Source organism: Eretmochelys imbricata, chromosome 25 (genome assembly GCF_965152235.1).
Source record: "Eretmochelys imbricata isolate rEreImb1 chromosome 25, rEreImb1.hap1, whole genome shotgun sequence".
NCBI lineage: Eukaryota > Metazoa > Chordata > Testudines > Cheloniidae > Eretmochelys > Eretmochelys imbricata.
The window spans coordinates 13161334-13178447 of record NC_135596.1 but is presented as its reverse complement, the minus strand read 5'-3'; the positions used below and the strand labels follow the sequence as shown (position 1 = coordinate 13178447).

General features: G+C 51.0%; 1 protein-coding gene across 1 annotated transcript in view; it reads right to left on the bottom strand.

Moving 5' to 3' along the window:
- Nucleotides 1-17114, bottom strand: part of LOC144280181 (ephrin-A2-like) — a 198035-nt gene that overhangs the window by 16286 nt on the left and 164635 nt on the right. Inside the window, exon 3 of the mRNA XM_077842007.1 lies at nucleotides 8003-8295. Coding sequence (XP_077698133.1) covers nucleotides 8003-8295 — 293 coding nt within the window. The remainder of the gene's footprint in view (nucleotides 1-8002; nucleotides 8296-17114) is intronic.

Genomic DNA, 17114 nt, shown 5'->3' with positions numbered 1-17114 from the left:
CATTACTACCCCTTAGTGGTTTCCATTGTTCAGCACCAGACACGCAGCCCCATCTTAATTCCCCTCCCTTGTTATGTCTTGCCAGGCACGCTCTCCATTCAAGCCACAATATAATTTTATGAGCAGTATCTTATTGCAGACATGACCATGCTCCCAGCCTGTTGTAGGGCTGGCTAGCTGGGGTGGTAAGCTCTGTGGCACAAGGACTGGTTGACCGGTTGTGTCTTGTGTGCATTGGGCATGCTTGCTGGGGCCTTGATAACTATGAATTAATAAATAGCATGTTCATGAGTAACCTGATGGGGAGAGGGAGCATTGTTTATAATTGTTAATGGTTATCATTTAACATCTGTTACAATACTGCCTGGAAGTCAGCTCGGTTGGGCCCCATTACGCGAGGCGCTGTAGATACTTATAGTCAATGGCTGTCCCACTATCTTTCACTCAACTGTTCAACAATCCTGAGTCGGGCTCCTCAAAATCACAAGACTGGTTTAAAAATCATAAGTTTTTTTTAAAGGTTGGGTTCCTTTCTATTTGTCCTCTGGATTTTATTGCCTTCAAGGCACCACGTTTTCAAGCGTTCGTCTGGAGTCATGACAGCTAGACACATACTTCTGTTGTAAAGGGGAAGCTGAGATTCTCACATGACCCCAGGAGCTGGAGTTTTAAGAAAACCCCCAAATTATTGCAAGACTTGGTGACCCAATGACTCTGTCCCAAAGAGTTTACAGTCTGAAAGACAAGATATGCCAGGTGGAGGAGACAAATGAACGGTAATGAGTGTGCAGATCCACCACTCTGTCCACACAACCTGGGGATCTGCCCACTCAGACACACCCATGAACATACTCAGAATATACACAGTGCCACTGAGGGCACGTCTACACTGCAATCAGAGGTGACTGCTGCACACGTAGGTAAAGCCAAGCTAGCTTTGATCTAGCTAGCTTCCTAAAAGCAATGGCCAAGCTGTGGCCACATGGGCGACAATATGAGCTAGCCACCTGAGTATAAGCCCAGCCCACAATGCTGGGTACTTACTCAAGCTGCAGGCTAACTAGATCAAAGCTAACTTGGGTGTGTCTACACATGCCACAATCACACCTCCCTACTGTAGTGCAGACGTACCCTGACAGCCCTGTCCAGCCATCTTCTCTGCCACCTGATTCTGTTCTTCCCTCTGGATCTCCTCTCATGCTAGTCCAGGTTCTGGTGCTCTCTTGTCTGATTCTCATCACTCACTTCACATCCATTATTATTGTAGTAAAGAGGACCTACAGGCCCCAGGTGAAATCAGGACAGAAGGGAAATGGAGGTACCAAGAGGCCAAGTGATGTGCCCAAGTCACCCAGCAGGTCAGTGGCAGAGCTGGGAATAGATCCAACTAGTTCATTCCTCCGCTGCTGCCCCCTGTCAGGGGGTGTCAGCTAAGAGGCATCGCAAGATGCTGTGGAGCCTCAAAAACCAGAGAAGGAAGGTCCAGGCGGGAGCCACATGCTGGTAGGTGGCAGGATGCATGGAGGGGGGCGGGGTCCCAGATGGAGTGTCCATAGCCTGCCCCAGCTGCATGGATAATCTCTGTTTGCTTAGAGTCCCACCATTGAATTCTGGGACTCGTGACTGTCTCTTTGATATGCAGCCTGAACTCCAACCCTGCATCCAAACTGAAATCGCGGACCGAGGGAAGGAGTAAAAGACCCTGCAGACTGAACTTAGCCCTTATTTACACTGGGAATTTGCCCTTGTCACAACCATTGGTAGCCAGCCTCTGGCATAGCAGCATCAGTGCAAACCTCAAGTGCAGACAGGCTGGGGCCAGACAGCACCAAGGCGAAATGTGGCTTGTAGCAGCTTTGTCTGGCCACACTAGGGATTTGCAATGATGCAGCTACGCTGACAACTGGCCGCCGATGGCTGAAATCCCCAGCGCAGACAAAGCCTCCGAGTCACTGGCTATTTCTTAACTCCACAGTCTAAAGGGACGCAGCCTAGCTTCGTAAGACACCAAGCGGCATCCTACTTGCCGTTCCTGTAATTGTGTGTGTGTGTGTGTGTGTGTGTGTGTGTGTGTGTGTGAATGCGTGTGCATGTTCCTGTCCACCCCCTGCTGGGCCTGTCTGCTCCACAGGCTTGTTTGTGGGCGGGAGAGTGAAATGTTACCAAGAGCTCCAGCTCTTAGTGCTCATCTGTAACATACCTGCCAGGCCCCCTGCTTGTTGCTTTCTTGTTACGGGGTCCAGCACATTTCATGTTGTTTATCTGTTTTCAGCAAATAAATTGTCTTTGCAGCTTCCAGTGGATTTGATCTAGTGGATAAGGGCTGGGACTCAGGATACCTGGGTTCCCTTCCCAGCTCTGCTTCTGACCTGCTGTGTGACCTTGGGTGAGGTCCTTCCCCTCTTTGTGCCTCAGTTTCCCCTCCCACCCATTGTCTATTCAGATTTGCTCTGCAGCAGAGATTCCCTCTCCCTATGTGCCTGTGAAGCATCCAGCACAATGGGGTTCTGATCTAGGTTGGGGCCTGTGTCTTACTGTAACACAAATTAACCATTTTAACCATAATGTTTAACTGAACGTAGCGTTGAAGTCAGGTCACACTTCTGGTCTCCCCCAATCTTGCAAAGTTCCCCATTAACTTGACTTTCCTATTTCAGCCCATGTATCGTTTTCTCCCCCCAGGCCCCCAAATCACCTTTCTTTGGCTTAGCAACCTGATTACTTCATCCAAGTACCTGTCTCCGACTGGGAAAGATGTGTCAGTCTCTTGGCCTCTTCGATAGTTTTGCTTTTCTCTCCTTACCCATGAATCTTTGTTTTAAATGGAATAACAGGTACCCTAAACTGAAACAAACAGGGGGCTGAAATTCTGAAGCATCTGACTCTTGCTCTCGACTCCACTCTGATTCCCATGCCTAATGATTTTTTTCCCAAGGAGTCATACAGTACATTGTCTCATTCATGCTGCATCCCAATCATGAACTAACCTCCTAAACTGGGGAGAGACCAAGTAACCCAGTTCCAGATCTTCTGACCCCTGCTGTAAATTCTGATCCAGTACGAATCGGCAAATGGATCTCACCATTTGCTCGTGTCCCCAGCGCCGGCTCTTAACCTTGACCCAGAACTGGGAACACAAAGCTTCATCTCTATGCCTGCGAGGTTAATGGAATTCCAATTTGTGAGCTCTAGAAGGAGGTAATTTCTTTTCTTTCATGTCTGCTAAATACGGTTCCTCAAAGAGGCATAATTTCTAATGTTCCGCATGACATGAATTCTAACTGGTTTAGCAATGATCAGTTTCACCATTTACTCCTGTGTAATCTGTCCCTAACGACATTAAAAAATAAAATAATAATAAAAAACAGAATACGAAAAGAGAGAGTTGTAGATGCAGTTATTTCACAAGTGACATTTTATGGGGGAAGGGAGAATGGTAATTTAATCTAGATAAAAGGAACAAATTAAGTGGTTTCCAAACAGATGCTTTAGAAAAAGGGGGAAAATAATAAGAAAGATAACGGTGCTGGTAGTTCCCACACAAAAGGAGAAGGGCGCCTGGCTTCAAATGACACCATCAAGTGCTTTTGGGTCACGATTTTTAATTTTTTTTTAATTTTAACCTTTAATTGCAAAACTGTTGGAATTGTTTCACTGGCTCCAATCAGCTTTGGCTCAGGCCCCATCATGCAACTCTTTTTCCCTATTTGATTTTTGTCTTGTGTACATCCACTCTGGAGGTTGAAAATTAAAAATGGGCCCAATTCTCCTCTTGTTTCGGGCCTGATCCTGTACACGTGTGCTTGGCTTTAAGAACGGGAGTCCCGCAGAGCATTTCAGTTAACTATGTGAGTCAAATTCTGCATGTGGTTAAACATTTGCAGGATCGGGGCCTTGAAGTGGGGCAAATCAGGAGTAACTCTCTGGGCTGTTTGTAAAGGACCTGTCAGGGTGCTAAATGCTGTAAACTGGGCTAGGCTGTAACTCTGGAGGTGGCCAGACCTCTAAAAAGAATGAGATTCACAAGAACGTAGGAATTGCCAGACAGGATCAGACCTGAAGTCCATCTAGCCCAGTGTCTTCTCTCTGACAATGGGTAGCACCAGATGCTTCAAAGGAAGGTGTAAGAAATCCTGCAGGAGGCAGTGAGGGGGTAACCTGCCTCCATAGAAAGTTCCCTCCTGATCCTCTTATTTAGGCTGGCTCATGCCGTAAAGAACGAGGATTTATATCCTTATCTAAAACTTTTCACACCTGGGATGCTCTATTGAAAATGGCCTCACTCCAGTCCCCAAGCACGTGCTTCCAGGGCCACAAGCCAACGTAGCTGCAGCTGATCTCAGCCATTCCTGTGGTGTGTAGGGCAAGAGCAGTCCCTAAATCAGCAGCGCTCTATATAGCGCTGGTCGGGCCAGAGGTGCGGGTGAGCTGAAACCTGCTCTCTGCTACGTGGGTCTAATCCAAAGGAAGCATAGGTGCTAGGACTAGGGGTGCTACAGCACCCCCTGGCTTGAAGTGGTTTCCATTATATGCAGGCTTAATGGCTCTCAGCACCCCGAAGGGAAGGGACAGGAGGAAGGCGAGGGACAGCCCTTAGTACCACCTTCTTGACGACAGATACTGGGGAGCCACATGACCCTCTGACTCTTCACCCTCTCCTGGAAACCAAGACCCAGCCTTTCTGTATCCACCAAAACTTTGCGGCTCTGGCCAAGGAGGAAGATCAGCCTCCCGTGTCTTCTCAAAGGCCAAATACGTCCCTTTGAGGCTGTACCCCCATCTCCTAGTCCTTGGAGACCCCACCAGCCGTGACGGCACTGGGAGATACAGATGGGGGGGACTGGTTTGGAACCTGACTCAATGGACGCTTTCGACTCAGACCCCCAATTTTAGGCCCCCACCGGTGCAGATGGAATTTCCCAGGCTGGAATCAATGGAGTTCCACCAGGGATCAGTTCTCCAACTGAACTAGGGACTCAACGGCTCCCCCCTGCGCCCGCCCCCAACCTGGCCCTCCGAATGAGGAGGCCTGGATGGAACCTTCTCCTCTGTCCTAGCCCCAAGGGCAGTGTCTTTAGTTTGGCTAGGTGTCCCTCTCCGCGACGCTCCAGCCTCCGTTAAAAGAAATGCAGGACAAAAGCCCTGCTTCTAATCAAGATAAGTGGGGCTCTGTTAAAACAGAGACGTAAACCAGCCTCCCCAATGGGTGGTCGGGCGGCTAATTACAGTCACTTGATTATTTTTGCTTGCTGGGAGCCCCCGGCAGGGGAGACCCCCCAGGAAGCTGGAGCTCTGAATTTTACAAGGCGAACGGTCCATTGGGCAGGGGCAGAATGAGCTCTGATGCTCTCATCCCTGGCTTCTCGGGGAGGAAAACTGACTCACCCAGGAGCCTCTCTGTGTGTTTGGTGTTTGGTTTACTATTTTTCAGAGCACTCAGCTGGCCCAGGTCTTAAACGAAGGCTCAGTTAATGCCAGCTTTAGTGTGTCAGATTCTGGCATGATCCGTGGAGAGTAAACGGAGTGGCTGCTTTAAACCATAATAAACCCTCCATCACCCCACAAAAAGGTGAGCTTTGTTCTGACCAGCAGCAGGGCCTTGTGGCTGGAGTGCTGGGCTGTGCCTCAGGTGACCTAGGTTCTAGTCTTGGCTGTGACCCTGAGGAATGCTTTCTTGCTCTGTGCCTCAGTCTCCCCATCTGTAATATGAGGCTAATGATACTGCCCACCTTTGTAAAGCATGTTCAGGTTTACTGATGAAAAGCGCTAGGGAAGAGCTGGGTATTATTATGGGCTGCACGGGAAGCTGCTGTGTCCCGGGAGAGGCAGAATGAAGGCAACCGAGGACCGCGGGCACGCTCACTCACAGCCGTCCCCGGAGTTAAGAAGACGGGGGCAGTTCACACCTCTTGGGGTTCTTGTTTCAGGACCTCGGCAGACCCAAGCAGACAGTGGTTACACTGGTCCCAGAGGCGACTGACCTTAGCACACCAACACAGCAAAGTCTGGTGCATGGAAATAAGAGAGGCCCCATCCTGAAGGGAAAGGAAGAGCCCCAGCAAGATTTCAGGTCTGGGGTTACCGTACAGCCAGCAGACCAGGGAGTCATTCAGAATTCCTCCTAGAATGCTACGGACAGGTCCATTCAAACCTGACCCTGGATCTTCTTCTGAGCCCAGCCCGTTGAAGTTAATGAGAAGGCTCCCATTGGACCAGCCCACTAGGTTTTCACTTGACCCAGATTTCTAGTCAGTGGGGGTATGAATGTTGGACTGGGGAGCCATTGATCCTTGACCTCTGATTCTGGCTGTGACCTTGGGTGAGTTGCTCTGCCTGTCTCCCCGTTCACCTTCCTCTAGCAGGAGTGCTGCAAAGGGCTATCAGGCAGTATTTAGGCTAAGTGCTCTGACAGTGAAAAGCACTAAGAGTTATTCCAGATTTCAGCTGAGACATTTGGAGCCAGATTCGCCCAGCACACTCCGGTTCCATTGCACACCTCTGGTATTGCAACGCAGCCATAAAGCAGGGTTTAGAAGAGGTTGCTTAAGATGGCTTCACAGCTGCTTTGCATCACCGGAGCGGCAGAGAGCAGACAGACCACGTCCAGCAGAACCTGGCTCCTGTTCAGACTGTGTATTTTCTGGTGGTGTTTTCTTTTTCTAAAAGGAATTTTAGCCTTGCAGGAGGGAAGAGGCCCAAATGACAGGATTTCACCACAACGCTGCTAGCTTCCCTGCCAACGCTACTCCCCATCCTTGTGCTCTGCCTCCATAGCTATGGCTTGGGAAGATCCAAAACTCCTTATCCACCCACAACGAACAGTTCCCTGATCAAGCACGGGCTTCACTTTAAGCGCTGGGTCCGTCACCCAAGTCCATAGGATTTCTCATGTGCTTGAAGTTCAGCATGTCTGTACATGCTTTGCTGGGACGGCGCCAGAGTGTTCAGCACTTGGCAGGATGGAGCCCTGAGAGCCCTATCCTGGGAGATGCTGAGAGAACTGAGTATCTCAGAGGAGGTGCTCCCAGGGGATCCGGGCCTGGGATTCCATGTGGCAGACAGTTCTCTAAGTGTCATTAGACCCAGAGCCAGCCCGTCTCCATATAAAAACTCCATGTGTCTGGACAGCACAATCAGGGCAAAGGTGACAAAGCAGAGAGTTGGAGACGCAGGTACGGGCCAAGCTTTCAATACTCCGTCAGCAAAGGAGGGCAGGTGGTCAGCTGACCTCTCATGGGGGCAGAGGTAAAGCGGTCTGAGCACCTGGTTTGACAAGAGCACCCTGGGTTCCTGATGCGACGGGGCTACTTACTGACTATTTGAACTCGAAGATTCTTGAACAGTATTATTCACTGAAGTACAGACTCGACTGTAGACCTACCGCTGCCTTACCGATGTGTTTTTCTGTTGGAATATATGTGTGTTTCAGTGGAAATTTCTACCTAGAGCAAAATGTCCCAGCCCTCCCTGAATCTTTGCATGGTTTATTTTGTGGATTTTGTGGCTTTACAAGCTATTTCATAAAGCCCCGAGTCAGCAAGGAAACAACATTGTAGCCAGCTTGCCGCGTCACGGCTGGGACTACACGGCACGCAGAAGCCGCCTGAAACATCACCGGGACAGCCGTGATAGAGCCCGAATTGTCCTATTCCAAAGCTACAGCCCCTGCCACTAGAGCTGCTAGCAGTGTCCGGGATGTGACACACAGCTGAACGGTTCTGACTGTATCCAGTAGCGGGCAGGGTTGCACATACCCACCCTCCAGCTCACTACAATGTGCTTCCACCTTGGTCTTTGGGTGGCTGCTAAGCGAGACGCTTGCACCGAGCTCTGTTAACAACTCACTGTGCAAATTTGCACGTTCTGCACCAGGCCTTCCACCGGGCTTTTCAAGTCACCCTCGCCCTGTTAGGAACAGGAAGTGCCACGGTCAGCAATGTGCACAAGGGTCGTTCCCCAAGAGGGTGCAGGGCACCACCCGTCTGCAGCGCGGGATACTCACAGATGTAGTAATACTCGTTCCCTGGCCTGAACTCAAATCCTAGCGAGAAGGGTGTGAAGAGCTGGAACTTCTCTGAGAACTTCAGGGGCCCGCTGGGGGAGTCGGGCCTGTTGCACTCCCAGCGCTTGAAGCCTTTCTGCCGGTGGTCGCAGGAAGCGTGGCCCTCGTAATTGACCATGTACAGGATATACCGCTCCATCTTGTCCACCGGGAAGGGGTCCTCATAGTGAGGGCAGTAGATATCCAGGTAGTCATTGATGCTCACTTCCACCGTGTAGTCCCCCCGATGGAACCTGCAGGGAATGGAAGGAGGAAGCAGGGGTGAGAAGCAGGGGTGAGAAGCAGGGGATCCAGGGAAGGACCGCGGCAGACTGGCCAGCCTGACATGTGTCAGTCAGAACATCAGGCTCTCTGCAAGATGACAGCTCAGGGGCCCTTGGCAGCAGAGCTTTGGATGTGCCTGCTTGGCACTGCAGATGCTTAGCACCTGTGACTCTCAGACCCCGAAGGGGCTCAAGTGGACCAACCCAAAGCAGTGTCCACTTCTGAAAGAGTTCTGAGTTAAGCCACATGCCCAGTGCTGCACAGCAAGCCAGCAGCAGAGCCAGGAAGAAGACCCAGGAGTCCTGGCTCCCACGAACCAGCGGACTACATGCCTTGCCAAGACTTCATTTTGTGGGGTCCATGCAATGAGTCATGGGATGCTTCGGGCATAAGAAATTCAGAAGTGACTAGTGACTCCAGGAGCCTGACTTGGGACACCTTAAAGGGCTCTGATTTCCAGACAGTGCCAAGTTCCCACCCTTTGAAAATCACTACCCTTTTCGGTGTCTCAAACTGGACACCAAAAAAATCACTAGCCACTCGTAAAAATCACTAGCCACTCATAAAAAGCTTGACCTTAAGGCCTGACTCTGCTACCCTTCTCCTTGGACAGCCACTGGCAGCTGTGCAAAGTGAGTGGAGAACACAACCATGCTGATTCATGTATAAACAACTGCACATGGGGCCAAGCCATGGAGAATCGGGCCCTAAATTTTTTCCCTCTTCCTTTTTGGTACCTGTAACAAGCATAGAGAACCTACCTCTTCTTTTCTGATTCTACTTTTCACTGTGTCAAACCACCCATCCCTTACACAGAAAAAAAGGGAAACAGACAGTAAAGGAGTTTTTCCCTTATCCAATGCTTCCTGACCTAGATTTCAAAGCGCTTTACAAGCATCAATTAATGGACCCCAAGAAAAGCCCCAGGAGGGAAGTTTAACTCACCCTATTTTACAGAAGGAAAACCGAGGCACAGAGACTTTCAGCAACTTGTCTGAGCCCATACAGCAAATTAGTGGTATATCTGGGAATAGAGTTTAAGGCTGGAAGGGACCCACCAGATCTTCTAGTCTGAGCCCCTGTATTTCATAGGCCACAACTGCCATCCAACCACCCCAGGATTTCTGACTCTTACTCCCCTTTACTTTAACCACTAGACCACGCTCCCTTCCAAAGCCAGGAGCAGAGACCAGGAATCCTGACACACAGGTCCTCTGCCCTAATCACCAGTCAAACACCCTGAATCCGCATTCACTCTACAAGATTAAATTCAGTACCTCATTGTTTTAAGAGGAATGAACTGGCAACACTTGGTAATAAGTAGCAAAAAATCATTATGCATTGCGATACCATCAAACCCTTTTGGTATTACTGCAGATGTGCGCTCCAATCCTATTGTAATTTATGTTTTTTGGTACTGATTATCTGAGAGATTAAGGGATTAGCAGAGCTAGAAAATGACTCCACAATACCTCAACAATTCCCATTTTAGACCATGATACACCACAGTCCCCTAAGACCAGCCAGCTCCGTTTGCCACCTTCCAAACCCATGCCCGCCTTCTGGGGAAATTTAAAATAACTTGCTGTGTAGATTTGATTGGCCCTCGTGTTTGACGAAGACTCTGCTGTCAAATGCATGAGCCCCTCAGGAGCGATCCTGACTTCTCCCCACACCGAATGGGTTTTCTCTGCTAATTAATTTGAAGTTCCTACAGAGGCACTTGCCCTCAAATAGAAATTCTCTTGCCGACATCAGCAAGGCTAGGGCAGGTGTGGGGGACTGATTCACTTCCAAGTTGCTGAGAGAGCACAGAACATCTGGAATAAAAGTTGGGGCCGTTGTGGATGCATGTGTGTGCGCGTGTGCACACGGGCATTCACGAGATGCCAGGAGACACTTAACGTAAAACTGTTCCTTCTTCCGCTTGTATTTGTCAGCGTGCTTGCGTTCTATCTACTGCTCTGTGACTCAGTCTCCCCACCAGGGACAGCAGGGCTCAAAGAGCTTTGAGAGCCACGAAGGGCAAGTTGCAGTCATCTGAAGCAGGCCAAAATCAGTGGCAAACACGACCCCCGCGGCTCTTTGCACTGACTGCGCGCGGTGACGGGCGACAGGGAACCAGGCCTCTTGGGCTCTCTCCCTGGCTCTGCCACTGCCCAGCTGTGTGACCTTGGGTGAGTCACTTCTCCTGCCTGGTCTGTAGTGTGTGTTGGGGTAGGAGTGGGGGGGAGATTTCCACTGAAGTAGCCACACCAGCGCAAGCCCCTCCAGTGTAAACACGCTGCACTGATGCTACTGAGCCCAAGAAGCGACTAGCACAGTGTGTCTCCATTAGAAGTTCGACCCTGACCTGCTACATCGCTGTCCTGGCACCAGTGAAGATTTCCCTCGTCAGGATGGTACCAGATACCAGGGTAAGGGGCAAGGGATACCAAGAGGCTCACACCTGGGGCACTGGCCGCTCAGCGTGATGCTGGGTGTGCCCCCCTCTCACAGAACCTCTAGGGTCCCCTGAAGCAAAGAGCAGGCCAAGAACAGTCCCCATTGCAGTTCCTCAGGCCTGCTCTCCTCCAGCCCCAGGACTCCCCATCTGGTGAAACTGACAGCAGTACACGGGCCGCCTGTTGTGGGAGGGACAGGAGGGGGCCGGGCACTACGGGAAGCCTTGTCAGCTGTCAGTCTCTCTTTAAAACACGGCAGACAAAAAAGCGGGCAGACACCCCTCTGCGAAGGCAGCAGGCAGGTCACTGACACTCAGGCAGCCAAAAGAGGAATTATTCATGAACGCCAGGTGGAGGAGCCTTAAAAGACAAACAACAAAAGTTTGGGGGGTTGTGAGTGGAGGGCAGCATGAGTGGCAGGGTGTGTGTGTGTGAGAGATTCCAGCCTGTGCCCCGCTGCAATGCATGCCGGACCTGGTGCAGCCCCAGGGCCGGGAGGCAGCCGGTGAATTGGTACTGGAACCGATGGAACATGATCAACAGCTGGGCCAGGGCCACCTGGGAACCATGTGTCCCACCGCTACTGAGCCAAGTGCTCGGCTGCAAAGGGGGCCCAGAGCTGTGGGAAACCAACCCAGATTATAAAACCCATATCCTCTGCCAGTTTCAATGAGCGTCACTCCACTGACCAGTTTATATCAGCTGGGGATCTGGCCCATAGTTCTTTAGGGGCTAACAACCCGGGTGTCTCCCTATTGCCAGTGGTAGCCAGCCTTTTCCAGACTGTATTCCTGTGGAACAACAGAAAACTTTCAGGGATCCCTCCACGCGTTTCAAGGACCCCACCCCTAGCTAGCCCTAAATACAGGGTGGTTGCACCCCCTGGAACCTCCCTGTGGCCTGCAATGTGAGGATCTGTGTTGGGGAGTCTGGCTCTATTACAGCCACTGTGAATTCAGCAGTGGTGGAAAGCACCCAGAGCCTGTCTGCTGGTACATGGGCCTCTTGCTGGGCATTGGAGATGGGGAGGCTAAAGGAACCGCGAGCAGGGTGGGAGTGAGGATGCTGAGCAGAGGCACATGAAGGCAGACTGCTTCTGTCAGGGGTCTGAGCAAAGGAGATGGCAAGAAAGTTTGTGGGAAGGGGCGTCCTGGAGGACCATTGGGTACTGATTCCTGTGAGTGGCCCTGGCTGCACATTCTCACGGCAGTTATCTCGGGCTAGCAACACGCAGGATGAGCTAACTCGGGGTCTGACCAGTAGCTCAGGGCGTGAGGGCTGCTTTGTTGTGGGGCAGGGAGAGAGGCATGTGAGTGTGTGAATGTAGAATGGGCTAAAGGCAAAGCCCATGTATGAACCCATGTTAAGTCTGCAGTGAAGATGAGGCCTGAGCCCTGGTCTACACTTAGCTACGCTGCTCAGAGGGGTGGAAAATTCACACCCCTGCGTGCTGTAGGTAAGCTGGCCTGACTCCCGGTGTAGATGTGGCTAGGTCCGCCACCACCTGGGGAGGTGAATTACCGACGTCATCGGAAAAACCCCTTCCGGCGCTGAAGGAAGCTGCAGCTGCCACTGTAGCCCTTGTGATGCAGATGTGCCCGGCGGCCTCTCTTCTGTACGGCAGAGAGAGGCCGAGCTATATGCACTGACCTCCATCCCTAGGTCCATATTGCCTCAAAGGAGCCCGTGCTGGGGGCCAGGAGGGAGTTCACTCTCCGTGGCCCACTCAGTCCGTAGTCTCTCTGCCACATCTGTCCACCAGGAACAGCCACTGAATGCTGAATGCAACAGTGGATACTGCGACCCGGCCCCTGTGCCACAGGGAGCTGGGCTGAGACCCATCAAACTCATCCCATGAGGGCCACCGAACCACACACACTGTTACTGACTGGGAGGTGGGGGTGGAACTGTCACGGAAGACGGGGGGCTGGGGGTCAAATGGTGGGACAGAGCCCCCAGAGCTGTTTACACACAGGCCAGGAGCTCTGCCCGAGATCCAAGCACTCCCAAGTCTAGGGAGGTTCGAAATTTGGATCCGGATACAGATCTGAATTTTGCAAGTGGCCTCCCAGCTTCATAATGGGCCTGAACCAAAACCCCAGGCCTCTGCCCCCCAAACCCTGGTGTATGAAGTTTCTCCTTCTGTCTCTCCTGCACTCATCCCTGCAGTATCTGAGCTGCAGGATCCGGACCTCGTTCCGAATTTTGCATCTCCACTTCCCGCATCTCCCTGAGCTTCCCCCATGCTGTGCCCCGGGGTGTGTGTGGTGGGAGGTGCAGGAAGGTGGCCACTCTGCAGCAACTGGGTAAAGAGCCTCGGTTTCAGAGGATAATTCATCTCTCCCTCCCCTGCCCAATCGACAAATTGCTTCCCCTCTCCTGGGGGGAAGATGCAGCTGCATCTCCATTTAGATGGAGATGGCCCAGTGGACAAACAGAGCCCCACGGGGTCTCTAAGTGGCAATTCAGCGCTGTGGGATGAGCTTCCTTCTCCAAGCCCCTGGCCTGCTAGTGAGCCAAGCACACACTGCTGTGTGTGTAATACAGCCAGGCAGGGGGAAGGAGAGGGGCTGCATGGTAATGGGGCCAATGAGTGGGAAGGTTTAAAGGGACAGGCCGTCCACCCTCCCACAGGGCAGGGTGTGGGGGAGATGTTGGCCCAGCGGTCAGCCTGCAGCAGGAGGCGAGTGGAGCTCCCCTGGCTGGCCCTGCTGTCTGCACAAAAGTGTGTCTGGCTGATTTGTGTGTGTCATGGAAATCCAGGCAGTGGCAGGGGTCAGTTCTGTGGGGCAGCAGGGAGATGCAACACACAGACACTCTCTGACACACACGCACTCTCCCATTGTTGTGTTGCGCACACACACACAGTCACTCTGACACTCAGAAGCATATACACACCCATTCTCTCCCTCCGATGCGCGCACACAGGTACACACACACACACAGAGACACTTTCACATGCTCATGCACAATGCACACACACACACACCAGACTATGCACATGCTCAGGCATACACACACGCGGGCACATACACACACTCATGCACAATGCGTGCACAAAGACACACACAGAAAATGCATACACACACTCCATAACTCTTGCACTCTCTGGCATACACACACTCAAAGGCATTTTCAAGCTCTGCAACTCAGACAACTAGAAAATGTAAGTGAAAGCTGAGGTTCTTGTGAAAATCTCATGACTCCAGGAGGTGGGGCTTTAAGGAAAGCACCAAACACCACGTAACTACTGATAGACTGGCAAGATAGTTGGTGACACTGTGATTCCCACAGCCTTAGCAGGGTAAGAAAAAAATGAAATGTACGGACAATGATAGGGATGTGTGTGTGTGTGTGTGTGAGCGCAACCCCCCGAACCACCAGGAAATGTATCAGGGGATTCAAGAGGATGACATAAAAGACATGCAGTCATCACAAAGGGAAAAAGGGAATGAAAAAAAAAGGAGGAAGGAGAGAACAAATGGAGAGCAGGAAAGGGGAAGGCTGTTCCCTGAATATCACTGAAGCAGCTCTCTTGCAGTCTTTAAGCTACTATACACCTCATTACTCGCTTCATAAGCACTCTGATCACACAGTGAAATACGCTAATTAAGGAGAAGGGTTTTTTCTCTCTCTTTCTCTCCTTTTCCGATTCAGTCGTGCCAGCCCTGCCCCTGGCAAGGTAACATTTTAAAATGTAAAATTAATACCGAGGGCCGTGATTCACTGGGCAACAATTTTCAAATGCGCACACACAATAAAGGAAAAAAATCCCACCTCTCCTCTCTCCCTTTGTTTTTGTTTTTTTGTTTTAAGGTATTTATTTATTTATTTATTTTGATGATTGTTATTAAAGCCGAAGGAAGAAAGGAAGAAAACAGGATTATCAGGGAATAATTATTATTATGGGGTTTTTGGAAAAAAAAGTCCAAATAATGCAGAGGGCCTTTGCTGGATGACAAGCTACTGAATTAGAACCGATCAGCTGTGATAAATGGGGGGTGGATGAGAGGATTGATGGGTATGGGGAGGGGGTGTGTGTGTGTGAAAGGTTTAGCCTTCAGGTCTGAGGTGGAGGTGATGAAATCACCAAGTGAAAATAACAGTAATCCCTGGCTCTTATCTAGAGCTTTTCATCCGTGGATCTCAAAGGGCTTTGCAAACCAACTCAGTAGCATGATCCTCATTTTTACAGAAGGGGAAACTGAGGAATGGGGCGGGGACATGGCTTGACGAGGGCCATCCTGCAGCTGGCTCTGAGAAGTGGGGGGTCCCCCATGCCTGCGCAAAAATCCTTTGTTTTCAATGAGGCACCACACTGGCAGAGTTGGCAGCAGGAGTGGGCCCCCCTGCAATCTGATCGGTTTGGCCAGACCTCTGTGTGGGCTCCTAGAGCGTTCAAAAGGGTGACGAGGGCTGCAGGACGGGGAGCCAGGCTTAGCCAAGGATATTTTTTTCCCCCTGACATTGGTTTCTTGGACCATTTCAAGACTTTAAAAACTAAAGAGAGACGTGCCCCAACCTTAAAAACCAGGGAAGGGGTTGTTCATTGCCTGGAGACCTGCCACTCGGCGCTGAGTTTCCAAACCCCGGCTCCCTCGAAGCAGACAGTACCTGCTCCATCACACAACACGATATCTTTCTCTCTTCCCTGCAGCTCTCTGGTGTTTGGACAATGTACCAAGAACCGCCCCCGGGACTGGTGTTGCTCACTAATATAACACTCAGGGCTTCTCTAGCACGCTCCACACACAGGACTCAACGCACATTACAAATGGGGGGGTCAGTCTGCACATTTTACAGAGGGCGAAGTGGTGGCACAGACCGGGGAAGGGACTAGCCCAATGTCACATGGCAGAGCTGGGAATTCAGCCCAAGGCCCTACTCATTACACTGCCTTCCCCTCCCGCACTTTATAAGATTATGAGGAGGAGGATTTATTAGATGGATTACGGTAGTGCCTAAATGCCCCAATCACAGACCAGGATCCCACTGTGCTAGGTGCAAACAAAGATGGTACCAGCCTCAAAGAGCTGAGATAATCAAGAGAGGGAAAGGAAGGATCATTATCCCCATTCTACAGATGGAGAGACTGAGGCCCAGAGAGGTGGAATGTCTTGCCCAGGGTCACACAGGGCGTCCAAACCCAGATCCCCTAAGTCCCACGCCAGTGCTCTCCTTCCTCTCCAATATTAGAATGAGATGCTCCCTGAGAAGGAGGGATCCCATCCAGCAGAACAATATTAAATGGGGCAGTGAGCACTCTGGAGGGGGCAGGGTGGATTTAAGGGATGAGTGAGAGAGGTTGTTTGTCCTGGACTAACACAGTGAGAAGGAGGCTCTCTGCTCCTTTGCTGAGATAGCCAAAGGCTAGTCCCTCCCTGGATTCCCCTCCCCCTGCTTCTATTCTGACCCATTTGCCAAACACTCCCCACAGCAGGAGGCCTTCTGCCCTGATTAGTATCATGCTGTGTATTTTGGGCAAAGGAGGGGCCGCTCGGGGTCTTAAAGGGACCCAACTGCATTTGGAATGAGGCGGTTGACAAGCTTCATCCTCAGTCAGTTGCAGGCATCTGATCACAGAATCACAGGAGTGTTGGGCTGGAAGGGACCTCAGGAGGTCAGCGCATCCAGCCCCTTGCACTGAGGCAGGACCAAGTAACCCTAGACCATCTCTGACAGGGGTCTGTCCAACCTGGTCTTAAAAACCACCAGTGACGGGGATTTCACAACCTCCCTTCGGAGCTTGTTCCAGAGACCCCTTATTCCTAACATTGAACTGAAATCTTCCTTGCTGTAGATTAAGCCCATTGCTTCTAGTCCTAGCGACAGGGGACATGGAGACCTCACTGTCCTCTTGATAACAGCCCTCAGTGCATGTGCAGAAGGTCATCAGGTCCCTCCTCAGTCTTCTTTTGTCGAGACTGAACATGACGAGTTCTTTTAAACCTTTCCTCGGAGCCCAGCTTCTCTGATCCTTTGATCATTTTTGTTGCTCTCCTCTGAACCTCTCAAATTTATCCACATCTTTTCCTGAACCTGGGCACAGGACTCCAGCTGACCCTCACTAGTGCTGCTTAGAGGGGGGGACAATCACCTCCCGTGTCTAACATACGACACGCCTGTTAACAGACCCCAGAATGATATTAGCCTTTTCCCCAGCTGCATCACACTGTTGGCTCAGATTCAATGTGTGATCCCCTAGAAGCCCCTTTTCCGCAGTACCACCACCTAGTTCGTCCCCATTTGGTAGCTGTGCGTTTGATTCTTCCCTCTTAAGTGTAGTATTTTGCACTTGTCTTTATTAATGTCTAACCGTTAGTCGGCTGCATGCATCTAATGTC